Source organism: Alexandromys fortis, unplaced genomic scaffold, assembly GCF_014885135.2.
Source record: "Alexandromys fortis isolate MF-2015 unplaced genomic scaffold, M_Fortis_MF-2015_v1.1 scaffold_158, whole genome shotgun sequence".
Classification (NCBI taxonomy): domain Eukaryota; kingdom Metazoa; phylum Chordata; class Mammalia; order Rodentia; family Cricetidae; genus Alexandromys; species Alexandromys fortis.
Genome location: NW_026068039.1, coordinates 3,722,875 through 3,743,279, shown reverse-complemented (window position 1 = coordinate 3,743,279; position 20,405 = coordinate 3,722,875). Strand labels below are relative to the sequence as shown.

The following is a 20,405-nucleotide window of genomic DNA, read 5'->3' as shown; positions in this document are numbered from 1 at the left end:
CCATTTGATAACCGGAAATGGAATCGCAAAGTTTGCTTATCTTTTTACTTTCTCCCTTCACTCTGAGGTTCTCCAGCCCTAGAAGAAAACCCCGCTGATGATTAGCAGCTATTGCATTAGCAGTTAATAATTGATGATTTGCACTTCAAAGTCTTTTTAGACACGAAGTAGTTGTCTTAAATTGCTCTGCTCTGAATGTATAATATTTATTTATAAATGCTTCTTAGTATTAATGCTATGCATTAAGTATAAAGAAAGTTTTTTTTCTTAGACAAAACCTGCTTTTTTTTCTTACCCTCAGGACAGTTTCATGGCATCTCTGTTGATTTGTGAGTAATCAGAAATGCAAATAGCCCCTGAGGAATGAAGCTAAACTGAAAGAAACATTACTTACAAACTTTAAGGAGTGTATCATGGAGTACCAGGCTGAGGGAAAGGAGAAGCACCAGCATAGCCTGAATTTACTAGATAAAATTAAGAATATGAAAGAATTAGAAGAAATGATTGATGTAGTGCTCATAGCAGAAGAGGAGAAATTTCCTTGCCACAGACTGGTCCTCGCAGCATTTAGTCCTTACTTCAAGGCTATGTTCACCTGTGGACTACTCGAGTGCACTCAGAGGGAGGTTGTACTCTATGACATCACAGCAGAAAGTGTGTCAGTGATACTAACCTACATGTACGGTGCAGTTCTGGACATCAACAATGCCAACGTACAGACCGTAGCAATGGCTGCCTATTTTATGCAGATGGAAGAAGTCTTTAGCGTGTGCCAAAAATATATGATGGACCACATGGATGCCTCCAACTGCATAGGAATTTATTATTTTGCAAAACAAATAGGAGCAGAAGATTTATCTGATCAGTCAAAGAAGTATTTATATCAGCACTTTGCTGAGGTAAGCCTACATGGAGAAATACTAGACATCGAAGCTCACCAGCTTCTGGCACTCATTAAGTCTGATGATTTGAATATATCCAGAGAAGAGAGCATTCTGGACTTGGTTCTGAGATGGGTAAACCATAACCAAGCATTGCGTACAGAGCATCTCGTTGAACTTTTGAAGCAAGTCAGACTGGAACTTATAAATGCTTCTTTTCTAAGACAGGCCCTAAGAAGGAACACGATGCTCCTTTGTGATAGTAGTTGCATCGACATGATCCAGAATGCATTCAAAGCCATCAAGATGCCCCAGCAGCACTCCCCTAATCTTCGCTATGGCATGGAGACCACCAGCCTGCTGCTTTGTATTGGGAACAATTCTTCTGGAATCAGATCACGGCACAGGAACTATGGGGATGCCAGCTTCTGTTTTGACCCCATGTCACGGAAAACCTATTTTATTTCATCCCCTAAGTATGGGGAGGGTTTAGGAACAGTATGCACCGGGGTAGTCATGGAAAACAATACTATAATTGTGGCTGGAGAAGCAACTGCCTCTAGGCTCTCTAGACAAAAGAGCAAGAATATTGAAATTTATAGGTTTGTATCTCATACCAGGTTTTGTATTTTTTTTATTTAGTTTTGTTAAGATAAGGTCTCATTATGCAGCCATGACTGGCCTGGAACTCTCTGTGTGTAGACCAGGCTGGAACTCACAGAAATCCACCTGCCTCTGCCTCCTCAGCAATCTTTATATGTTTTTTAAATCTTGTTTTGACGTTAGCAGTTAAAGAAGTACTGATGAGGGGGTCACATTTTAAATTAGATATAATAAATATTCTAGTATAAGTCTCTCATAAAGAATAATATACAGAACATCATATTATATATCCACAATATTGATATAGCATTATATTTATAATGAAGTCATTCATATTTTGAAATTATTTTTCTTTTGTTTTTTGTTATTATTGTTTTTGTTTGGCTGCTTTTAGGTAGTGCTAAGAATCAAACTCATAGCTTTGGCCATGCTGGGTAAGTACTCTCTCACTGAGCTCCACCCACAGCCTGCCTTTTCCATTAATTGTCAAGACATAAATGAATTTTTAATGACTTAAATATGTCTATGTTATACAATTGTATTTTTCAGTTTGGACTTAATTATCTGTATGATCAGGCATAATATATAGTATGTAACTTATAATAACAAGAAAATTTTGTTTATATAAACTCTTTTCAATTGATTTTTTTAGTTATTTAGAGTAGTAAGTAAAATTTTTTAATGTGGGGTCTTATGTATCCTAGGTTGATCTAAAATTCACTGTGTAGCTAATGATAACCTTGAACTTATGATCATCCTGCCTACAGTAGTGCTAGGATGTCCAGTTTATGTGTTGGGGATTGGACCTGGGGCTTCCCTCATTCTAGACAAACAGTATACCAACTGAACAAAGGATCTTGCTATGTAACCCAAAATAACGTCCAACTCCTACTTCCTTCACCTTCCTGAGTGCTAAGATTATAAGCATGTGACACCTCACCTGCTAGGACCTTTTCCTTAACTAGAAAGTTTTCATTCTTGCCCTCAATTTGTGAATCTTCCCTAAACCTTCAGCATTACTGAACTTTTGAAGAACCTTCAGTGATAGTAAGAGAAACAAGATGTAGTTATATAGATGCTTAGCTACATAGTTACATAGATACCTGCTTAGACATAGATACACAAGTCTGTATCTTATTTGTGAAAACACATTTAATTTATGATGTTTGTAAGTGTTTCTGAATGCTTACTCTTTCACTACATGAGTATGAAATATGCACATAGAGTAAGTACTAAAAGGTGTAAATCCTTCAGGATCCTTCCCTTCATGTCAGGGTTTATTCAGATTTTTCAGTCATAATGTAATTCTGTGACAGTAAAGATGGAGCAAAGAAGGACCTTAGAAGTCTACCATTTCTCCTCACTTATTAGCACTACACATCTGTCTTGAGCCTTTCCTGTCTCTTTTACACAGTCATGGTTTAAAGACTGTGTCTGATCTCACCTAGTGGTGACAGATTACAGAGTCCTGGGTAAACGGTCTGGATCCACACCTGTGGTGGCCAAGCATGTCACAGGCTACAGGAGCTTCCTTCCTCAGAATTGTCAGTAGACTGCAAAGTGAGTATGAAGGCCTTACAGGAGGAATCGGCTCTGATCTTTGGGCAGGATTCTTGCCGTTCTGTTTCCTGGTATGGCACATGCTTTGTGCTGGTGCCCTTTCTATCTTGGGATCTTAATTAAAGAGCCTTGGGCTCTTCAGATATCTCGTTTCTTCCTCATGAAGACAATCTGCTGGTCTCTCAGCAGAAATTACTGCTAATAAGCATCAGCCCTGGCTGTGTGTGTGTGTGTGTGTGTGTGTTCTGTTCTGAGCCTTAGACATCTTTCATTCTCACTCTAAGAGCCCCTTTCCTTTCTTGCAGTGATCTAACTGCATGCGCCATCATTTCCTTTTTAACTGTCTTAGACTCAGCCAGGCTCCTGACACCAAACAGCTCCTCCACATTGGTCAGAATTAGAGTAAAAGCACCTTTACCTTTGATGTAAAGTGGTCAGAAGAGTCGTCAGGTTATCAGAAGCATTGCTTTGCGCTTAGACGAGATAGACTACCTCATAATTAGTCACCACAGTGGACTCTAGAAAGCACTGAGCATCCTGTCTCCCTGAGATCTCTGTCTCACAAGACTCTTAATCTAGCATTAATACAGGCAAATTTGGTGTCAATTTTGTGCTAAAAGGGGGAAATCAAGTGTCCTATGGTGTATCCCCGCAATATTATTTTATAATAATTCTTTCGTAATTTTAGTATCATTGCTTCTTATCACTTTAATCTTTGTCCAGATGTTCTTCAGACTGCCTGTGTTGTACAGTTCATAGATGGCTGTGCATCCATGCAGATGTATTTCTTCTTGAGCTAAAGTGTGAAATAAACAGCACCCTAGTGGGCCAGTTCTTTCTGCCTTCTTTATTCTCCCACTTTGGCTTATGAATTAAGTGAGCATGTATTTTTTTTTATTTTTATTTTGTGGGTTTCTCAGTGTAATTCTGGCTCTTCTGGAACTCACTTTGCAGACCAAGCTGGCTTGAACTCAGATTCTCCTACCTCTGCCTCCCAAGTGTTGGGATTAAAGGCATGTGCCATGACCACGGGGTCCCAGTAAGTGAGCATGTAAGTGGCATCTTTAAACTATGAACCTGTTGGCACTGAATGCTCTTGTGACTGTTCCTTTTTCTTATGTCATAGCTACTTCCTAGCCACAAGTTTTATAGTTTTATCTGAGCATTTTATCTCCCCATTTTCAGTTCCAAATGTTAAAACAAAAGTCAGATGAGCAAGTTATTTAGAAAACCATACTCGACCTTCATGATACCAATTTCATCCTATCATGCTTTCTTAAACTATGCCTCAAAAAAACCCAAACCCATTTTTGGTTCTTTTACATAGTCACTTAGTTTGCTTTTCTTCAGCATGTTGATGATATCTTCCTTACCTTTAAAAACTCATAAATTAAAAATTAGTGAAAATATTCCTTGTGATTCCAGGAACTCTGACTTCCTTTTTAGAATTACATAGAAGACAGCCGCTGGAAGGTTTGAGAAATCTCTGCATCCGAGTGTGACAAGCCATGCATGCCTCTATGAAAGGAATATGTTTTTCAACTTTCCTGTCAAGCCTGAAGCAGAATGTTCTCTGAGGAATGTGAGAGTTGGCCCAGAACAAGTGGGAGAAACTCGGATTAGATGACTAACTGTACAATGTTCCTTAAAAACTGAGCTCTGCACAAAGCACACATAAGATCCTGGCTTGATCTTGTTTCCAAGCAGAACACCTGTTTTCTTATTCTCTGTGTTCCTGGGCTTTGTGCTTTTGTTCCATGTACAATGGATATTTCTAGATATGTCTGAGATATTTAATTTCAGATATTTTATCCCACTCTCCCTATGTGTATTTTTATCTTTCTCATACCAAATGTCTCAAATTACAATTGGAAAAATACATTTACAAGCCAAGCCTGGTGGCACACATTGATAATGAACCATTTGAGAGGCAGAGGCAGGAGGATGGCAAGTTCCAGGTCAACTTGGGCTACCTTAGATTTTATTTTATTTTTTTTTTTAAAAAGACCTACAGTTATCATGAGGCAAGACAAAAGACAGCCATGAACTAGTACACTCAAGTCCTTATAACATACCTACCAATCAGTTACTGTTTGGGGTTTCAGAAGGCATTGACAGACATCTATCTGAGGACCAACATCTCTTAAGACTCTTCTTAAACAGATAGTATATGTGAAGGAAATTACCCAAATAACCATATTTAGTAGATGAAAATAGATGTAAGATGCCAAACAGACATCTGCAGATGGGTTTTTAGCACAGTGCTTTTGATCCAGTTTTAAACCAAAACTATAACTTAAATAGTGGCCAGGCAAGGTGATGCTCACCCCAGTACTTGAGAGGCTGACACCAGCCTGGTCTATGACTAAGACCAGCATGGTCTATAGCCGGGGCTACACAGAGAGAGACCTTGTCTTTAAAAAAAATTCTACCTATGTACAACTTACAGCTAGAAGTTCTAAACTGAGATACTTTTTAGATTCTCTGCCTAAAACCATTAATTCTTTAATGTTTCACTAAGATGCTATTTCTTATCTAAATATTCAGGGTATTTTGTATCTTTGTTTCTTTATTCATTTATGTTAAAGTTAAAAACTGATTTTCTGAAAGATTTTCCTATGCCTGCTTTTCTTTACCAGAATCAGGAAATGTTAAAAACTAGTCTGGGGTAAGGTATACTCTTTCTACTTTTCTGTTTTTTCCTGTAATTCTCCAGGGAGATGAAGAATATATTTCAGCATATTATGTCTTATTCATTGATCATTGGGGAAAAAGAAAGCAAATATGTATTACTGTCTTGTCTTAATGATCTGTTTCTCCTCCAATTAGAAGAGCCAGGTCATATTGTTTTGTGTTGAAAAAAAAAAAGCTTAAATGTGTTTCTTGGGTGAGTTGTTGCCATGGTAACTCTAATCCTGGTTCTCTCTCTCTCTCTCTCTCTCTCTCTCTCTCTGNTCTCTCTCTCTCTCTCTCTCTCTCTCTCTCTCTCTCTCTCTGTGTGTGTGTGTGTGTGTGTGTGTGTGTGTGTGTGTGTGTGTGTGTATGTGTGTTAACTTGCAGGTATCATGATAGAGGAAAACAGTTTTGGGAAAAGTTATGCACCGCTGAATTTCGAGAGCTCTACGCTCTGGGCAGCATCCATAATGACCTCTATGTCATAGGAGGACAGATGAAGATTAAAAACCAGTACCTCATCACAAACTGTGTTGATAAGTACTCCATAGATCAAGACAACTGGAAACGAGTGTCTCCCCTTCCACTGCAGTTGGCCTGTCACGCTGTGGTGACAGTGAACAATAAACTGTATGTCATCGGAGGCTGGACCCCTCAGGTTAAGAAATTCCTTGCATATCTACCTAGTGTGACTGGCTTTTCTGGAAAATGTATCAGATGTTGAGTACTAAAAGATTACGGCTTACATTTTGGCAAAATGCTTTTTACACTGTATAATATAAACTTAAGTCTTGAAATTGTCAAAGCTGGTTTAGAAGTTGATTTTTAAATGTGTTATTTATAGACATGGGTGTATCTAATGCTCATGCTATGCTATGGACTTCATAATTCTTCCCCTACTGGCTGATTGGAAAAGATCCCTCTGCCAAGGGGTAGCTGTGGTGAGCATCTAAGTAGTGGTACAGATGTATCCTCATTCCAGTCCTGCTGTCTGATGGCCGTGGGGCCAGGGGCCAGTCACTCGTAGGATTCTTGCTGCAGGGTTTAGGGAAATGTTTTGGTTGGGAAGATGTTCATCGTGCACACATGAGAACCTGATTCCTAGCACCCATGTGAATGCCTGTAATCCCAGCACTGAGGATATAGAGACAGGAGAATCCCTGGGGCATGCTGGCTAGCCAGTCTAGTCAAATTGTCAAACTCCAGATTTGATGAGCTACCTTGTCTCAATAACATAAGATAAACCTTCCTGGGGAACACCTGGGCTTAACATCTGCATATGCACATGTACGTGAAAACCCCCATTCACCATGGGTAAGTACAAATGTGTGTGGGCAAACACAGAGACACATACACACAGGGTCTTACCGTAAATGAAAAATCTGAATATTGATTCTGTCGTGGCACCATCATTTCCAAGACAGTATGTATGACTGTAAATACCAGTGTCCTTCCTGGGCATCAGCAATATCAGCAGAATGCTGTTGATGTTGAAGCCCAGAGAAGTGATGGCAAGCCAGTAGAGATGTCAGCAGTGTGAGCACAGTGGCCCTGTGTCCTTCAGGGTCCTCCTGGACCTTGGGCATTTATGGTGGTGTCTTTTCAGCTGTCCTCTGCTCTTGCCTTCTTGTTTTCCAATGCAGATTACTCTCACTCCTTGGCTGTCCCTGTGACATAAATTTATTTTTCCTGTGTTTTTTCTTATGTTTTCCAGATTTGCCTCATGATGAAACACATGCTTTTGCATTCCCTCCATAAGCTTCAAAAATTTTATTATACTTTGTATGTTTCAATTTGTGCTATAGATTAAACAGTGCATATTTCATCACAGTGGTAGCTAGAACCTGACATTATCTATAGTTATATTTTCTAAAACTATTCACTTCACAGTGAATTTGCATGAACAATCCCTCAAAACAATTTGGAAGCTTTGCTTTACTACTGTGGAGATTAAATACCTAAAATTGAAGGAAAGTAAGCAATAAAGGCAATGTTTGCTAATTTGTAGTCTCTAAATGAGTATTGTGTCATGAGACAGTCTCACTGAGCTTCAGGTACAGCACATGAAACTGGGCTTTGAGTGCCCATGGTGTCAGCATTCCCATCATTTTAAAGGCCTAGATTAAAGGGAAGTGCATGTAACATTCCTAAGGGTGGCAATTATTTCTCTGTTAAAAACTTGGACTCAAAAGAGAGACACATAAATTCTTAACTCAGAGTTGTTATAAAGTTCCAGGTATTATATAAATAACATTATTTTACCTGAAGTTTACAGGTAGAAGCTGCTTGTATCTATGTAAGAATAAAATTTTTCAATTTTTACTATCTAGTCACTAAATAAATATACAAATATATAACATAAGTGAATATGTAACCATAACTCCAAGTAACTTATGCTAATCCTATTATCTTGAAAACTGAAATCAGGTTATTTACATATAACTCATAATTATGGTCTAAAATCCTCTAATTACTAACACAGTAAAAATGTTTTGAATTTTTTATAGATTAGAAAAATATAAAGAAAATGCCATATGAATTATTAAAATTAGTTCTTCATGGGTATCGTTAAAATTCACAACTATGAAGTTTGTTAAGGTTAGGGTTTCCTTTACACACTGTTCAAGAAAGCAACTTTGCTTTTTTTTTAATTTTGTAGTTGCTTCATTTTTTGGTGTCTAAGTGTGAAAATCACCGATTGCTGTAAACCAACACGTTAGCCCATTGCACATATAAATCCCTCTAATATTGACAGAGTACTGACAACCCCAAGTCTCAGGACTTGGGAAGTCTGAGTCTGGGTGAGACAATTAACCTCCATTCATCTCCTCCTCTGTCTGCTTTGATTAATTGTGTCTACATGCTCACAAAGGCCTCTAAGTGGTCTGTTGTTACATTTGCTGTCATATTTCATACAGATGGATCTTCCTGATGAAGAGCCGGATCGATTAAGCAACAAACTGTTGCAGTATGACCCCAGCCAAGATCAATGGAGAGAGCGGGCGCCCATGCAGTACTCTAAGTACCGGTTCAGCGCCGCCGTCGTCAACTGTGAGATCTACGTTCTGGGTGAGTAGGAGATTGCTCAGAGCACAGCCTCTCTAATTACTTCAGCAGTGTGCGCCTGTAAAAACAAGTTTCCCTTCTTCTGGTGTCCCAGTTCAAATGCATATGCATAATTGGCCAAAGCGTATTTCTTGTTATCTAGAGTACAAGCCAATTAAGATCAAGTCATTGACTTTAAGGGCAAAACTATTTTTATGATGGTCTTGGAAAGCAAAAGCAGCAGTGATCTGTCCTGTGGGACACAGGCTGGTGAAGCAGAAGAAGTCTTTGTCCATTTTTAGTTGGTGAACTGCGGGGGTTTGCAGCCAACTGTGCTCGTGCTGTTAAAGACAAGGCCACAGCAAGGTAGACTGTGCCACAGATTTTGCCAGTTCTCTTCATTTTCCCCAAAGTCACACTACCAAGTAACTTTTCCATGAATGCATTTCCCCCTCCTCTCTTGAATATGTGTGGTCAGTACTAACCAGCAGGGATTAGTGAAAGAAATTCCAACAGTTAAGAATCCCAGACATATCCTGTGGGTCCCCTTCCCTCCTCATCCCTTCATCTTCCTGCTTCCTCGTGTCTTCATCTTCAGAGTATGTTTTCTCTGACATCACCCTCTATCACCCGCACTTCCCCAGAGTATGGGAAGCCTGGGCATGAGGCTGACTGGACTGCTCTGAGTCGCAGTCCTCCCGCCTGCATGACTGACTGGAACACAGGGAGGTGATAAGAGGCAAAAAAAAATGACAAAGAAAAGATGAGCTCTGAGGTAGAAGAATACCAGGCCTCTAATGGAGACAATTAAAAAAAAAAACCATGAAGTGAAAGCTGTTATCTTGGGCGGTTTTCACAGCATGAAGCAAGGCAATTTATATACTCAAATATTAAAATTGTTTTATTTAAGAATAATTGTGCAACACAATTTATGATTGCCTCAGTTAAGGGACTCACAATTATAATTAAGTTTTTCCTCTAGATAAATATCCCTTTCTTTGTTATAACCAGAATGAGAGCTCCCCCTAACAAGGAACCTCAATTGGGCTAGACGTGTAATAAAAATGATAATGTCTTTTGGATGACTGAGTGGGACAAGGCATCTTAGAAGCAACCTTAGAAACCCACTCTTCACAGCATGGACAAATGTCTATTGGGTGAACAAAAAGTAAATTTAAAGGGACCTACAGCATTTATGTTGGTGACAAAAGAGTATATGTACTGTGCTTCAGGAGGGGGAGCAGGAAAGATCAGGAGGACGAGTGGATGAGAATGAGGGTGCCCGGAAAAGCGGGTCAGAGGAGTGGGAATAAGAAAGCCCCGATGTGGAAGGAGATAAGACAGTGGTGCAGGCACATGGGTCCCTTGCTTTTCTCATGACAGTACAAAATACCTGATGGAAGCAACTGGAAGGAGGAAAAAGTTGCTGTGACTTGTGATTTCAATCCACAGTAGAAGGCTCATCAGAGTGGTCTATGGCAGTGGAGTGGGAGGCAGTGGGTAGTTCACATGGCAAGAACCAGAGGTGGATATGACCAAGTCCCACGGCATGTAATCTACTTCACCCGGGCAAACCACACCCCCTGAAGGCTCCACAGTGTTTAAAATAGCTCCACAATCCAGGAGTCAAGCATTCAAACTGTGAACTTGGGGAGGATACTTCCAATCGAAATCATATCAACTAGGAACCACATTATGAAGGCCATGAGTAAAGAATTAAGAAAGCATAGTAAATTCAGGCGGTGGTGGCACAGGGCAGACACAGGTGGATCTCTGTGAGTCTGAGGCCAGTGTGGTCTACAGAGAAAATTCCAGGACAGCTAAAGTTACACAGAAAGACTCTTTCTCAAAAAGCAAAGCAAACAACAAACCGAAATGTAGTTTGCTTTGCCAGACAGTGGTGGCACATACCCTTAATCTTAGCACTTGGGAGGCAGAGGCAGGGATATATCTGTGAGTTCAAGACCACCCTCATCTACAGAGTGAGTTCTAGGACAGCCTGGTCTACACAGAGAAAAAAGAAAAGAGAAAAGAAAAGAAAAAAGAAAGAAAAAAGAAAGAAACGATAATGAGCCACAAGAAAGTACACAGAAGCAACTTGATTGAAGGATGTTTGGGGAGATCAAGGCCAGGAGAAACTGGAAGAGGGGAGACCACCTAGTAGCTTAGAATCTTGCTTCTTAGATTCCCAGAACCAGGAACCAGATTCATGATCATCCCAATAAGTTTTTCCATATTTAAAATTCACTCCAAAGTTACCTTGCCCAACATTTGTGCTTAATCCTAAACTTATATATAAGCTTCGAAGTGATGTGAAACTCAGTTGTTTCATTTCTGTAGTCTTAGTTCAGAGTTCGTTGTTCACTGTGTATGTACTTGGAATTGAGGCAAATATATACAACCCAAATTTGTTGGTTTGAATGAGTCACAGATCACTTTGCAATCGTTTTTTTTAACTGTCTGCTTTAGGGTAGCTATATATACCACACTGTGCTTGGAGATCCCAGTCAATTACTATGAAAATAGGCCCTCTCCTTATTCTCTAGCGGATTTAATACACACCACCCCCTGGAGAAACTACAGAGTATCTCCCAGAGAACAGCCAGTGGCACCTCCTTCCCAGAGGGGCGGCCGTACATTAATGTGAGGAAGGCTACAGCCTCCAAATTGAGGGGAACCAAATTCTTGGCTTCATCCTGACTCTGGTCTAGTAAATATAATAATATTTTACTATTACAAGATTAGTTACAACAGTTAAGTAAGATGTATGTCAGGTACCTGCATTGCAAAAGTAACAGCCTCCCATTGAGTCCCTTGATGTTACAGACATTTCTTATGAGGATCTTCACTGCCCCCAGAATCTTATGTGTTGAAGCCTAGCCACCAGCCTGTAGTGCTGGTATGAAATAATAGACACACTAGAAGGCAGGGCCTAGGGGAAGGAAGTTACATCATTAGACTGCAAAGTATATTCCAGCCAAATCCTAACTAAATGGTAACATAACTGTTTTAATGTTAGACTTTTAAACAGCAACAACAACAAAAATCTAGTTTCTACCTAGGTGAATGGAGCAAGCACGGTCACCCTGTCTTCCCACTGAACAGCGTTGCAGAATGTGGCCAGCATGCATGTACAAGACATCTGCAATGCATGCATCAGGAAGGAGCACTGGAGCTGAGCTGCTGTGGCACTCGGGTTTCCCTCCTGTGTCCCCTGACCTGGGTCAGCTGGAGCCCACAAGTACATACTGTGCAGACGGAGCGCTGAGAGAGTCCATGCAGTTATGGCCTGAGTCGCTGAAAAGGAAGCATAATTCTTAGAACGATTCTCACCCTACTTTCTTCCTGTCTTCTTCTACTCCTCCCTCCCTCCTATCTTCCCATTTAGGCAATCACAGCTAAGTGCAGTTGAGTGGGATGGCTAGAACCCCAGGATTCTAGCTTGAGGACCAGTAAAGGGAGAAACTGGAGATGTCAGTCTCAGGGAGTCTTGTGGCATGAATTCCGAGGTTCGCCCCAGGTGATGCCTGCTTTGACATTCCCATAGACAGACACTGAGAACTTAAATCACAGGTGAGTGCAGCTCAGGCCTCAGCTGATTATCCAAGTGATGAGCTTCATAGAAAGCATCAAAGAGCATTCATTACATGTGCTTGAAATCTAAGCTGATACTAGAATGATATGCACAAAAGGCAGACAGAACCTTGCATCCTGTGCCTGACCAGTTTAAAGTTGAAGGGGTCACAAAGAGAGAGGGAAAGGAGAAAGAAGACAAGAGATGGAGGGAGAGAGAGGAGAGGAGATCATTTTTTATCTCTATGATTTAAATAAGCCCCCAGAATGTTATGAAAAAAATACCCAGGGTATAATCCCTTCTTACTCAGTAGACAAAAATACAAAACAAAACAAAACTGGAAAATCTTGAATCACTTCGAAGAAGCACCAGAATGAGAGAATAATGACAGAAAAAGCATGAATACATGAGTCACCTTCCTTTTTTTCTTCTTCAGTATTTCGAGACTGGGTTTCTCTGTATAACAGCCCTGGATGTCCTGGAAGTCACTTTGTAGATCAGGTTGGCCTCAAACTCACAGAGATCTGCCTGCCTCTGCCTCCCAGGTAAGTGCCACCATACTGGACATGAGTCATTTTCAAAGGCCTTAAAGCAGTTACTTTAAAATACTAAAATATGCATATGTATATGCTAATATAATGAACACTCTTGAAATGAATACTAAACTAAAAAAAACCTCCTCAAGATATAGAAGATACAAAGAAAAACAAAGTGAAAAAAATTTTTTAACTATTTATTTATTATGTATACAATATTCTGTCTGTGTGTGTGTGTGCCTGCAGGCAGAAGAGGGCATCAGATCTCAGTACAGATGGTTGTGAGCCACCATGTGGTTGCTGGGAATTGAACTCAGGACCTTTGGAAAAGCAGGCAATGCTCTTAACCACTGAGCCATCTCTCCAGCCCCCAAAGTGAAAAAAATTTTTAAAGAAATTAGTGTTCCACTAATCAAGAAGTTCAGCGGATGGATGCGGAAGCTGAGACCAGATGAAAGGGAGGAGAGTCAGTAAATGCAAAGACTCATTGTAGAATCTGGAGCCTGGATGACAGAGGAAGAAGTGTTCACATCTGAAGTGCTGCAGAACAACTATAAAGAGCTTCATAGTTATGTCTCTGGGATCCCAAAACTCAAATGCCAAAAGTGTGGGCCCCTCAAAATTATTTAATAATGCCTTAAGAGCTTCCAAAATTATTTAAAGTTGTAAACTCACAGGCTCAAAAAGTTGAACCAACCCCAAATGGAATAAATCCACAAACCCACACCCATATCACATCGCCAACTTGCAGCAGAAAAACAAAAGGAAAGAAAAGCAAATAGGTAAAATCCCTGAACTGTCTACAGGGGAACACAGGCTTGATGCCTCAAGATGTCTGCCCAGAAACCAGGAGAGCTAGGAGTTGGGCAAACACAGCTAAAGTGCTAACAGAGAACTGTCAGCCTGGAATTCTGCATTCCCCCGAAAGCTTCCTTCATGAGTGGGCGTAAATTAACGTATTCTGAGATAATGGAAAGCCAAGACACTGAATATGAATGTGTCTGCTAAGGGAGTGGTTCAGACAGAAGGAAAAGGCGCCAAGTGAAAACCAGGACACCAGGATGGAGTGAGCTCAGCGGAAAGCAAAGGTCTGGACAAGTGGGATGTTCTGCTCTGGAGTTCTTAAAAATATGGTTGCAGATTGAAAGTAAAAATTATTATATTTTACAGTTTTCAGTGTATGCAGATATGAAAGTGTGACAGGTATATAAAGCATAAAAGAGAGTGCACAGGGGACCCTGTAAAGCGCTGGTTCTCAGTAGACCAGGACATATTAAATACATATTTTTGTGAGTGCTCTGTCTCATACCTGTAATCCTCGAACTTGGAGAACTGGGCAGGAGGAACTCAGTGAGTTCAGTTGAGGCCAGCATGGGCTACAGCATAAGACTCTGTCTCAAAATGATAAGACAAAAAAAGTACATATTTTGTAATCCTCAAAGGAAACCTATTAAAAGGGATAGTGCAGAAAAGTCAGTAAATGCATGACTAAAAGATGCCTAAGCACTCTGGCATGAGGCAGCCCTGTGCCCTTTGCCTAGTTTCTCTCCACTTCCCTCTCCAGCTCTGGTAGTCACTTACTCAGCCTCTTCTGACTGCATATGTGGAAAGGGCCTGTGGAATTTGTCTGTTTCTTGCTTATTTTGTTTAGTGCAATGTCCTCCAGCCTTACCCATCTTGTTACAGATGTTGTTTTTCTCTTTGTAAGTGTGCATATGATTTCTTTGTGTATATAAAGTGTGTGGGGTGGAGGAAAGAGAGAAAGAAAACTGCCTCTTTTGTGGAGGTCGGAGGACAGCCCTGGGTGGTGCTCCTCGGAGGACAGCCCTGGGTGGTGCTCCTCGGAGGACAGCCCTGGGTGGTGCTCCTCGGAGGACAGCCCTGGGTGGTACTCCTCGCCTCTGTGTTCTTTGCCAGGCTAGCTAACCGGCAAGCTTCTGGGGATTCTCCTGTCTCTACCTGTCTCCCAACCTCCTGTAGCTGTGCTGCAATTACAGGCACACCGTTTCACTCATTTTCTATGTGTATTCTGGGGGTTTGAATGCAGGTCCTTGTGCTTGCACAGCAAGGGTTCTGCCCTCTGAGCCTTCTCCCTAGCACAGAGGTCCATTCCTAAACCTAAATAATACTTGGTTTCTATCCGGTCATCCATTCACAGACACTTAGCTGTCTCTGTCTGTATCTTAGCTGTTGTGTGAAGTGCTGCAACACAAGAACACACATATCTCTCTGAAGTGCTTTCATTCCCTCGGAAGGAAGTCCCCAGAAGAGGGATTCAGTGCACTGTTATTTTCACTTTTGAGGAATCTCAATACTGTCTTTCATAGGCTGTACCAATTGTCACTTCTGAAAACCACGTCAAGGCCCCTGCTTCTCCATATCCTGCTAACACCTACCTTTAAATTTTTGGGCAACAAGCATCCTAACCTCACTGTGGTTTTGACATACTGAGTGCTTTTTTTCTTGTGTCTGTTGAACATTGTATGTCTTCTTTGGGGAAGAAGTTTATCTAGGTCCTTTGCTCATTTTAAAGAGGTTGTTTAGACTTTTTTACTATCAGGCTATATAAGTTCCTTATATATTTTTAATATTAACTTATTGTTACATATGTACTTTCAAAATACTTTTTTTTTAAAACTTCATTGGTTGTTTCATTTGCCATACAGAAGCTTTTCGATTTGATATAGTGTGTTTTATTTTTCTTTTGTGCCTCAGGTTTAGGCATCATATTATTTTCAAGACCAACATGAAGCAGCCTTCTCCTGTGTTCTCTTCTATAACTTTTATGGGTCTAGGTTTTATTTTTTTTAAATATTTATTTATTTATTATGTATACAATATTCTGTCTGTGTGTATGTCTGTAGGCCAGAAGAGGGCACCAGACCTCATTACAGATGGTTGTGAGCCACCATGTGTTTGCTGGGAATTGAACTCAGAACCTTTGGAAGAGCAGGCAATGCTCTTAACCACTGAGCCATCTCTCCAGCCCTAGGTTTTATGTTTTGGCCTTTGATCCATTAGAGTTGAATTTTGTGTATGGTGCAGGAAAAGTGTCCAGTGTTCTGTATGTAAGCATAGAGCTTTCCAAGCAGCATTTGTTGAAGAAACTCTCCTTTCCCTCATTGTGTATTCCCAGCACCTCGTCAAAAAATATTTAACCATATGTTCAGTTTTACTTCTAGGATCTGTTCTGTTGGACTGTGTGTTATTTTTGTGTTAATTCTTTGGAGTTTCCACACATAGGATTATGTCATCTGCAAAAGGAGATAATTTTATTTATTTATTACTTTTTATTTATTTATTTGTGGATGAGTTGTTTCATTTCTCATCTGTTTTCTCTCTTTAAAAAAAGATTTTTAATTATATGGCTATATGTGTAGGTGCCTATACATTTGTATGCATAGGTGCAATGGCCCTCAAAGGCCAAAAGAGAGCATCAGGGTAGCAGATTTTCTGGAGACTGTGCTTTTGTTTTCTAGCCGCCCAGATCCAAATAATCACACAAAGACTATATTAATTACAACATGTTTGACCAATGGCTCAGGAGTATTCCTATCTAGCTCTTACATCTTAAATTGATCCACTTCTACTATTTTGTATTTTACCACAAGGCTATTGGTTTGTTGCCTTACATTTTGCTTCTTGTGCAGCTACATGGTGTCTCCTGACTCTGCCTTCTTTCTCCCTGCATTTAGTTTAGTTTCCTGCTTGCCTATATTCTGCTCTACCATAGGCCATTAATCAATATTACCATTAACCAATGGTAATAAAACATTCACAGCATACAGAGGTGAATCCCACATCATCTTCCCTTTTCTGTCTAAATAAAATAGTAAAATTACATATAACAAAACAGGTATCAAGCAAGAAATACAGTTACACTATTTCTTTTTTAGTCCAAAGTTTCATATCTAAATCATCTTTTATCATAACTAAGGAAAACTATAACTATCTGTCTTCAACTCCATCAAAGACCCCAGAAGGATATAATATTACCTGAATAACCAGGAAGTGCTTTGTAAGCAACTTCCAAAACTCTAGAACTTACAGAGACATCTCGCTGCCTGGACAGTCACCCAAAGTTCTTCTGTAACATTGGGGAATCCATCTTCAGCCTACAGGCCTATAGTATCTGGCAGACTTTTCCATGAAGCAGGAAATGTGAAAGACTGTTTTGCCTATATCAGCAGTTTGTCAGTCACTTTCTTCTCTGTCCTGCAGAAAGTCTGGCAGACTCTTAAAGGAGCAGGAGTCCAGAAAGACTGTCTCACCTTCTTTAGGCAAGTTCAGCAGTCATTTTTCTGTGGGTCTTGCATGTCCAATTTATACAACATACTGTCGAGAAGTCCAGGCATGAGCAGTTTCTTGCCCAAATGGCTAGCCTTGTCACATTGAAGGCAAATTCCATAACAAGTTTCTTTAATGCCCATCAACCTATCTGAAGTAATTGGTGCTGCCAGAAACAGACATGTCTCAATGGTGAGAAAAGTCTAAGTTCTTAAAACCTTTTAAATGCCATATTCTGTAGGTCTTTGAAGGGTTAAAGATTATCTAAATGAAATATATCTCTGTATATCTAGAAAACCTAACTAATGCAATTAAAAGTTTGAATATTATAGATGACTATTAACCTGTATTTCTTAACTATACATTGCATTATTAAATGAGCTGTACAGACACAATACATTAAACAAGAGCAGAAACACATATACACTGTATAACAAAATCAACCTTAAATTTGTATTGTCTCTATATCATATCCCCTTATTTTTTTTTCTTAGAAATTGACTGTGACCATTAACCATTTATAACCAACCCTTTTAAAATGAAAATAAACATTTACAAACAACCATTTTGGAAATTTGGGTATAGCTGCTTTCTGCTGCTTGTTGGGCTAAGGATTTTTAGGGTTTGTGGACACCTTTAATGGGGGGGCTATTGGTCTATCAAATCACATTAGTCTGGAAGCAATCCACAGGTTCTCATCTTCTGTGGAAACAAAAACAGAAACCCTTTTCCAAAGTAACATATCCTTAAACTCAAGTTTTGAAGTCAAGATAGTTTTATGTTGGTTTAACTTAGCTGTTCCCACGATCAAATGTGTCTCTGCAGGAAGATTATTAATAGTCAAAAAATCAAAGAAAACACAAAAATATACATAATCCAGACTCTCTGTGAATTTTCCATCTTTACATGGCTTTTTATATTACTTTTACTGTCTCTTTAAAGACTTTGTTTTACTTTTTAAAACTCTTTCTATAACTGCCTGTACCCATTTTTTTCTTAGACCTACGTACATTTTTTAAACACACTATGACCCGTTCAGAGGTTTATTTTGTCTGGATCTATCTTTATTGCGTGTCTGTAATCCTATGACCTGCTCAGAGGTCTATTTCTGTCTGGATCTGACTTTATTCTGTGTCTGTAATCCTTTTTTGAGCACTGTTTTAAACACTTAAGCAGGCGTTGGCTAGGACCAGAGCCGCTGTTTTGCCTGTTAGTTACACCTTGCTGGGCTTTCCAACATGGCAGAGGTCCATTTACCACCAGCTCTTGGAGCCATGTTTACCACCCCAACTCTGGGAAGCATTTGGCCACACATTTGTTTACCTCCAGCAAACAGCCTATCTGTAAAAAAGAAGCTGCGCTTGGCTTCCATTTCTGTAGGTCTAAAAGCCCTCTTTTTTAAAAGCTTTTTTAGGTCTTATGTGGATCCATTTTTAACATGAAGTTTCTGTCCTGCCTGGACCCACAGTCATTCAGTCCCAAAGAAGCACACAGAGGCATATATTAATTATAAACGGTTTGGCTTGTTGCTCAGGCTTATTACTAACTAGCTCTTACATCTTAAGTTAACCTATTTCTATTATTTTATATTTTACCTCAAGGCTCTTGGTTTGTTGCCTCTCATCTTGCTTCTTGGGTGGCTACATAGTGTCTCCCTGACTCTGCCTTCTTTCTCCCTGCATTCAGTTTAGTTTTCCCACCTATCTCTATTCTGCCCTGCCGTAGGCAAAGCATCTTCTTTATTAACCATTGGTAATAAAACATATTCACAGCATACAGAGGGGAATCCCAGATTAGAATTATGCATGATTGTAACCTGCTGGATGTGGGTGCTAGGAACCAAAGTTGGGTGCCCTGGTTCTTAGCAATACAGGTTCTTAGCCACTTAGCATCTCTCCAGCCTCCTGTTTGTTTTCTCTTACTAGTGCTTCCAGTGGCCTGTTACGTAGATGTGGGAAGAACAGCAGCCATGCCTCACCCAGTTCTTATGGGAGAAGCTCTTCTTCCTCGCTGATTACAGTACTGGCCTCAGGATATTCCCATGTTAAAGAAATTTCTTTCTGCAGATTATATTGAGAGTTTTATTTTTAAATTACAAGTAGATGTTGAACTTTGTCAAATGCTTTGTATGCATCTATTGAAGTGATCACATCGTTTTAATTTTTTAATCTTTTAATATTTATTTTGTGCAGGAATAATTAGCTTATCAAAGGTAATTCTCATCATACTAGGCAAAATGTTGACATTCTGTGAGCAAGAGCTTATTTTGGGTAAAATATTGGTTACCAAGCTGGGACTGGATTGCTGTCAGCTAAAACTGTGGCTTATGTTTATTACTGAAGCTGCAGAGGGTCAGGCCAGGCAGGCCTACAAGAGGCTCAGTGGGGTGAGTCAGCTCACTGCATTTAAGGGAAGAAGACTGACCCCCTTCCCAGGAGCCCCTGAGGCATGTTCACTGGAGAAAGCTGTTGCTGCTTGATTAAACTTATAAAAAAAAAAAAAAAACTAGTTCTGAGGCTGGCTTATTGTGCCTGTAGGACACTTGTCTTTTCCTAGGAGCGTGGGACTTTTGTATATCCCTGTTCTGATTTTTTCAGCAGCCAAGCAGCTGGGAGACTTGCAGGAGCTGTGCAGATACCCACTACTGCTGCTCATTCTCCTTAAAGATGGGGTTTTGCTTGTGAGTCTGCATGTTGAACAGCATGGGCACATCCTGCCTTTTTTTGTAAAGCATTTGTTGAAAGATTTCTTGGGTGAGTTTGCTGTGTAGATTTAAGACTTGATAAACACATCTAACCTTGTAACACTCTAGTTAACGAGTTATAAAGAAAAGATTGGAGAGCAGTCTGGTGGAGTGATCTAGGTCTTCCCAGGTCTGTTGGTGAAGTCAAGTCCCAGCAATGCCATAGACTTCCTCAATAGTCAGTTTGCCTTTCATCTTGCTTGGATAGAAATTGCCCTGACTTATCTGTGGTGCTAATCTAGGTCAGATGAAGTCTACAGTGGCATGGACCTTCGTAACAATAGAAAATTCTATACTTTTATTCATAAATACCCGAGCAAAGGAATTTAACCTGGTTTTCTGTGTCCTTAGAGCCATCAGATTAACTGTTTTCTGTGTTAGCCAAAGTTAGGGGTGAATGTTGAGGACCACGAAAGTTGAACATTGCTGTGTCCAGGATGACTATCCTTGGGAATCTGTCCTCAGTGTTCATCTGTCTCAGGGCGGGCTTACCACTTTAAATT

At 40.0% G+C, this 20,405-nt stretch overlaps 1 protein-coding gene across 4 annotated transcripts in view; it reads left to right on the top strand.

Annotated features, from left to right (window-relative positions):
* Positions 1 to 20,405, top strand: part of Kbtbd12 (kelch repeat and BTB domain containing 12) — a 78,709-nt gene that overhangs the window by 8,389 nt on the left and 49,915 nt on the right. For all 4 annotated transcript variants that reach the window (XR_007595888.1, XM_050165447.1, XM_050165448.1 and 1 more), the window contains exons 2-4: positions 302 to 1,483; positions 6,105 to 6,375; positions 8,636 to 8,786. Coding sequence is in view for 3 of the 4 variants with exons in the window: in XM_050165447.1 (XP_050021404.1) it covers positions 414 to 1,483; positions 6,105 to 6,375; positions 8,636 to 8,786 (1,492 nt within the window). In the remaining variant the exon portion in view is untranslated. The remainder of the gene's footprint in view (positions 1 to 301; positions 1,484 to 6,104; positions 6,376 to 8,635; positions 8,787 to 20,405) is intronic.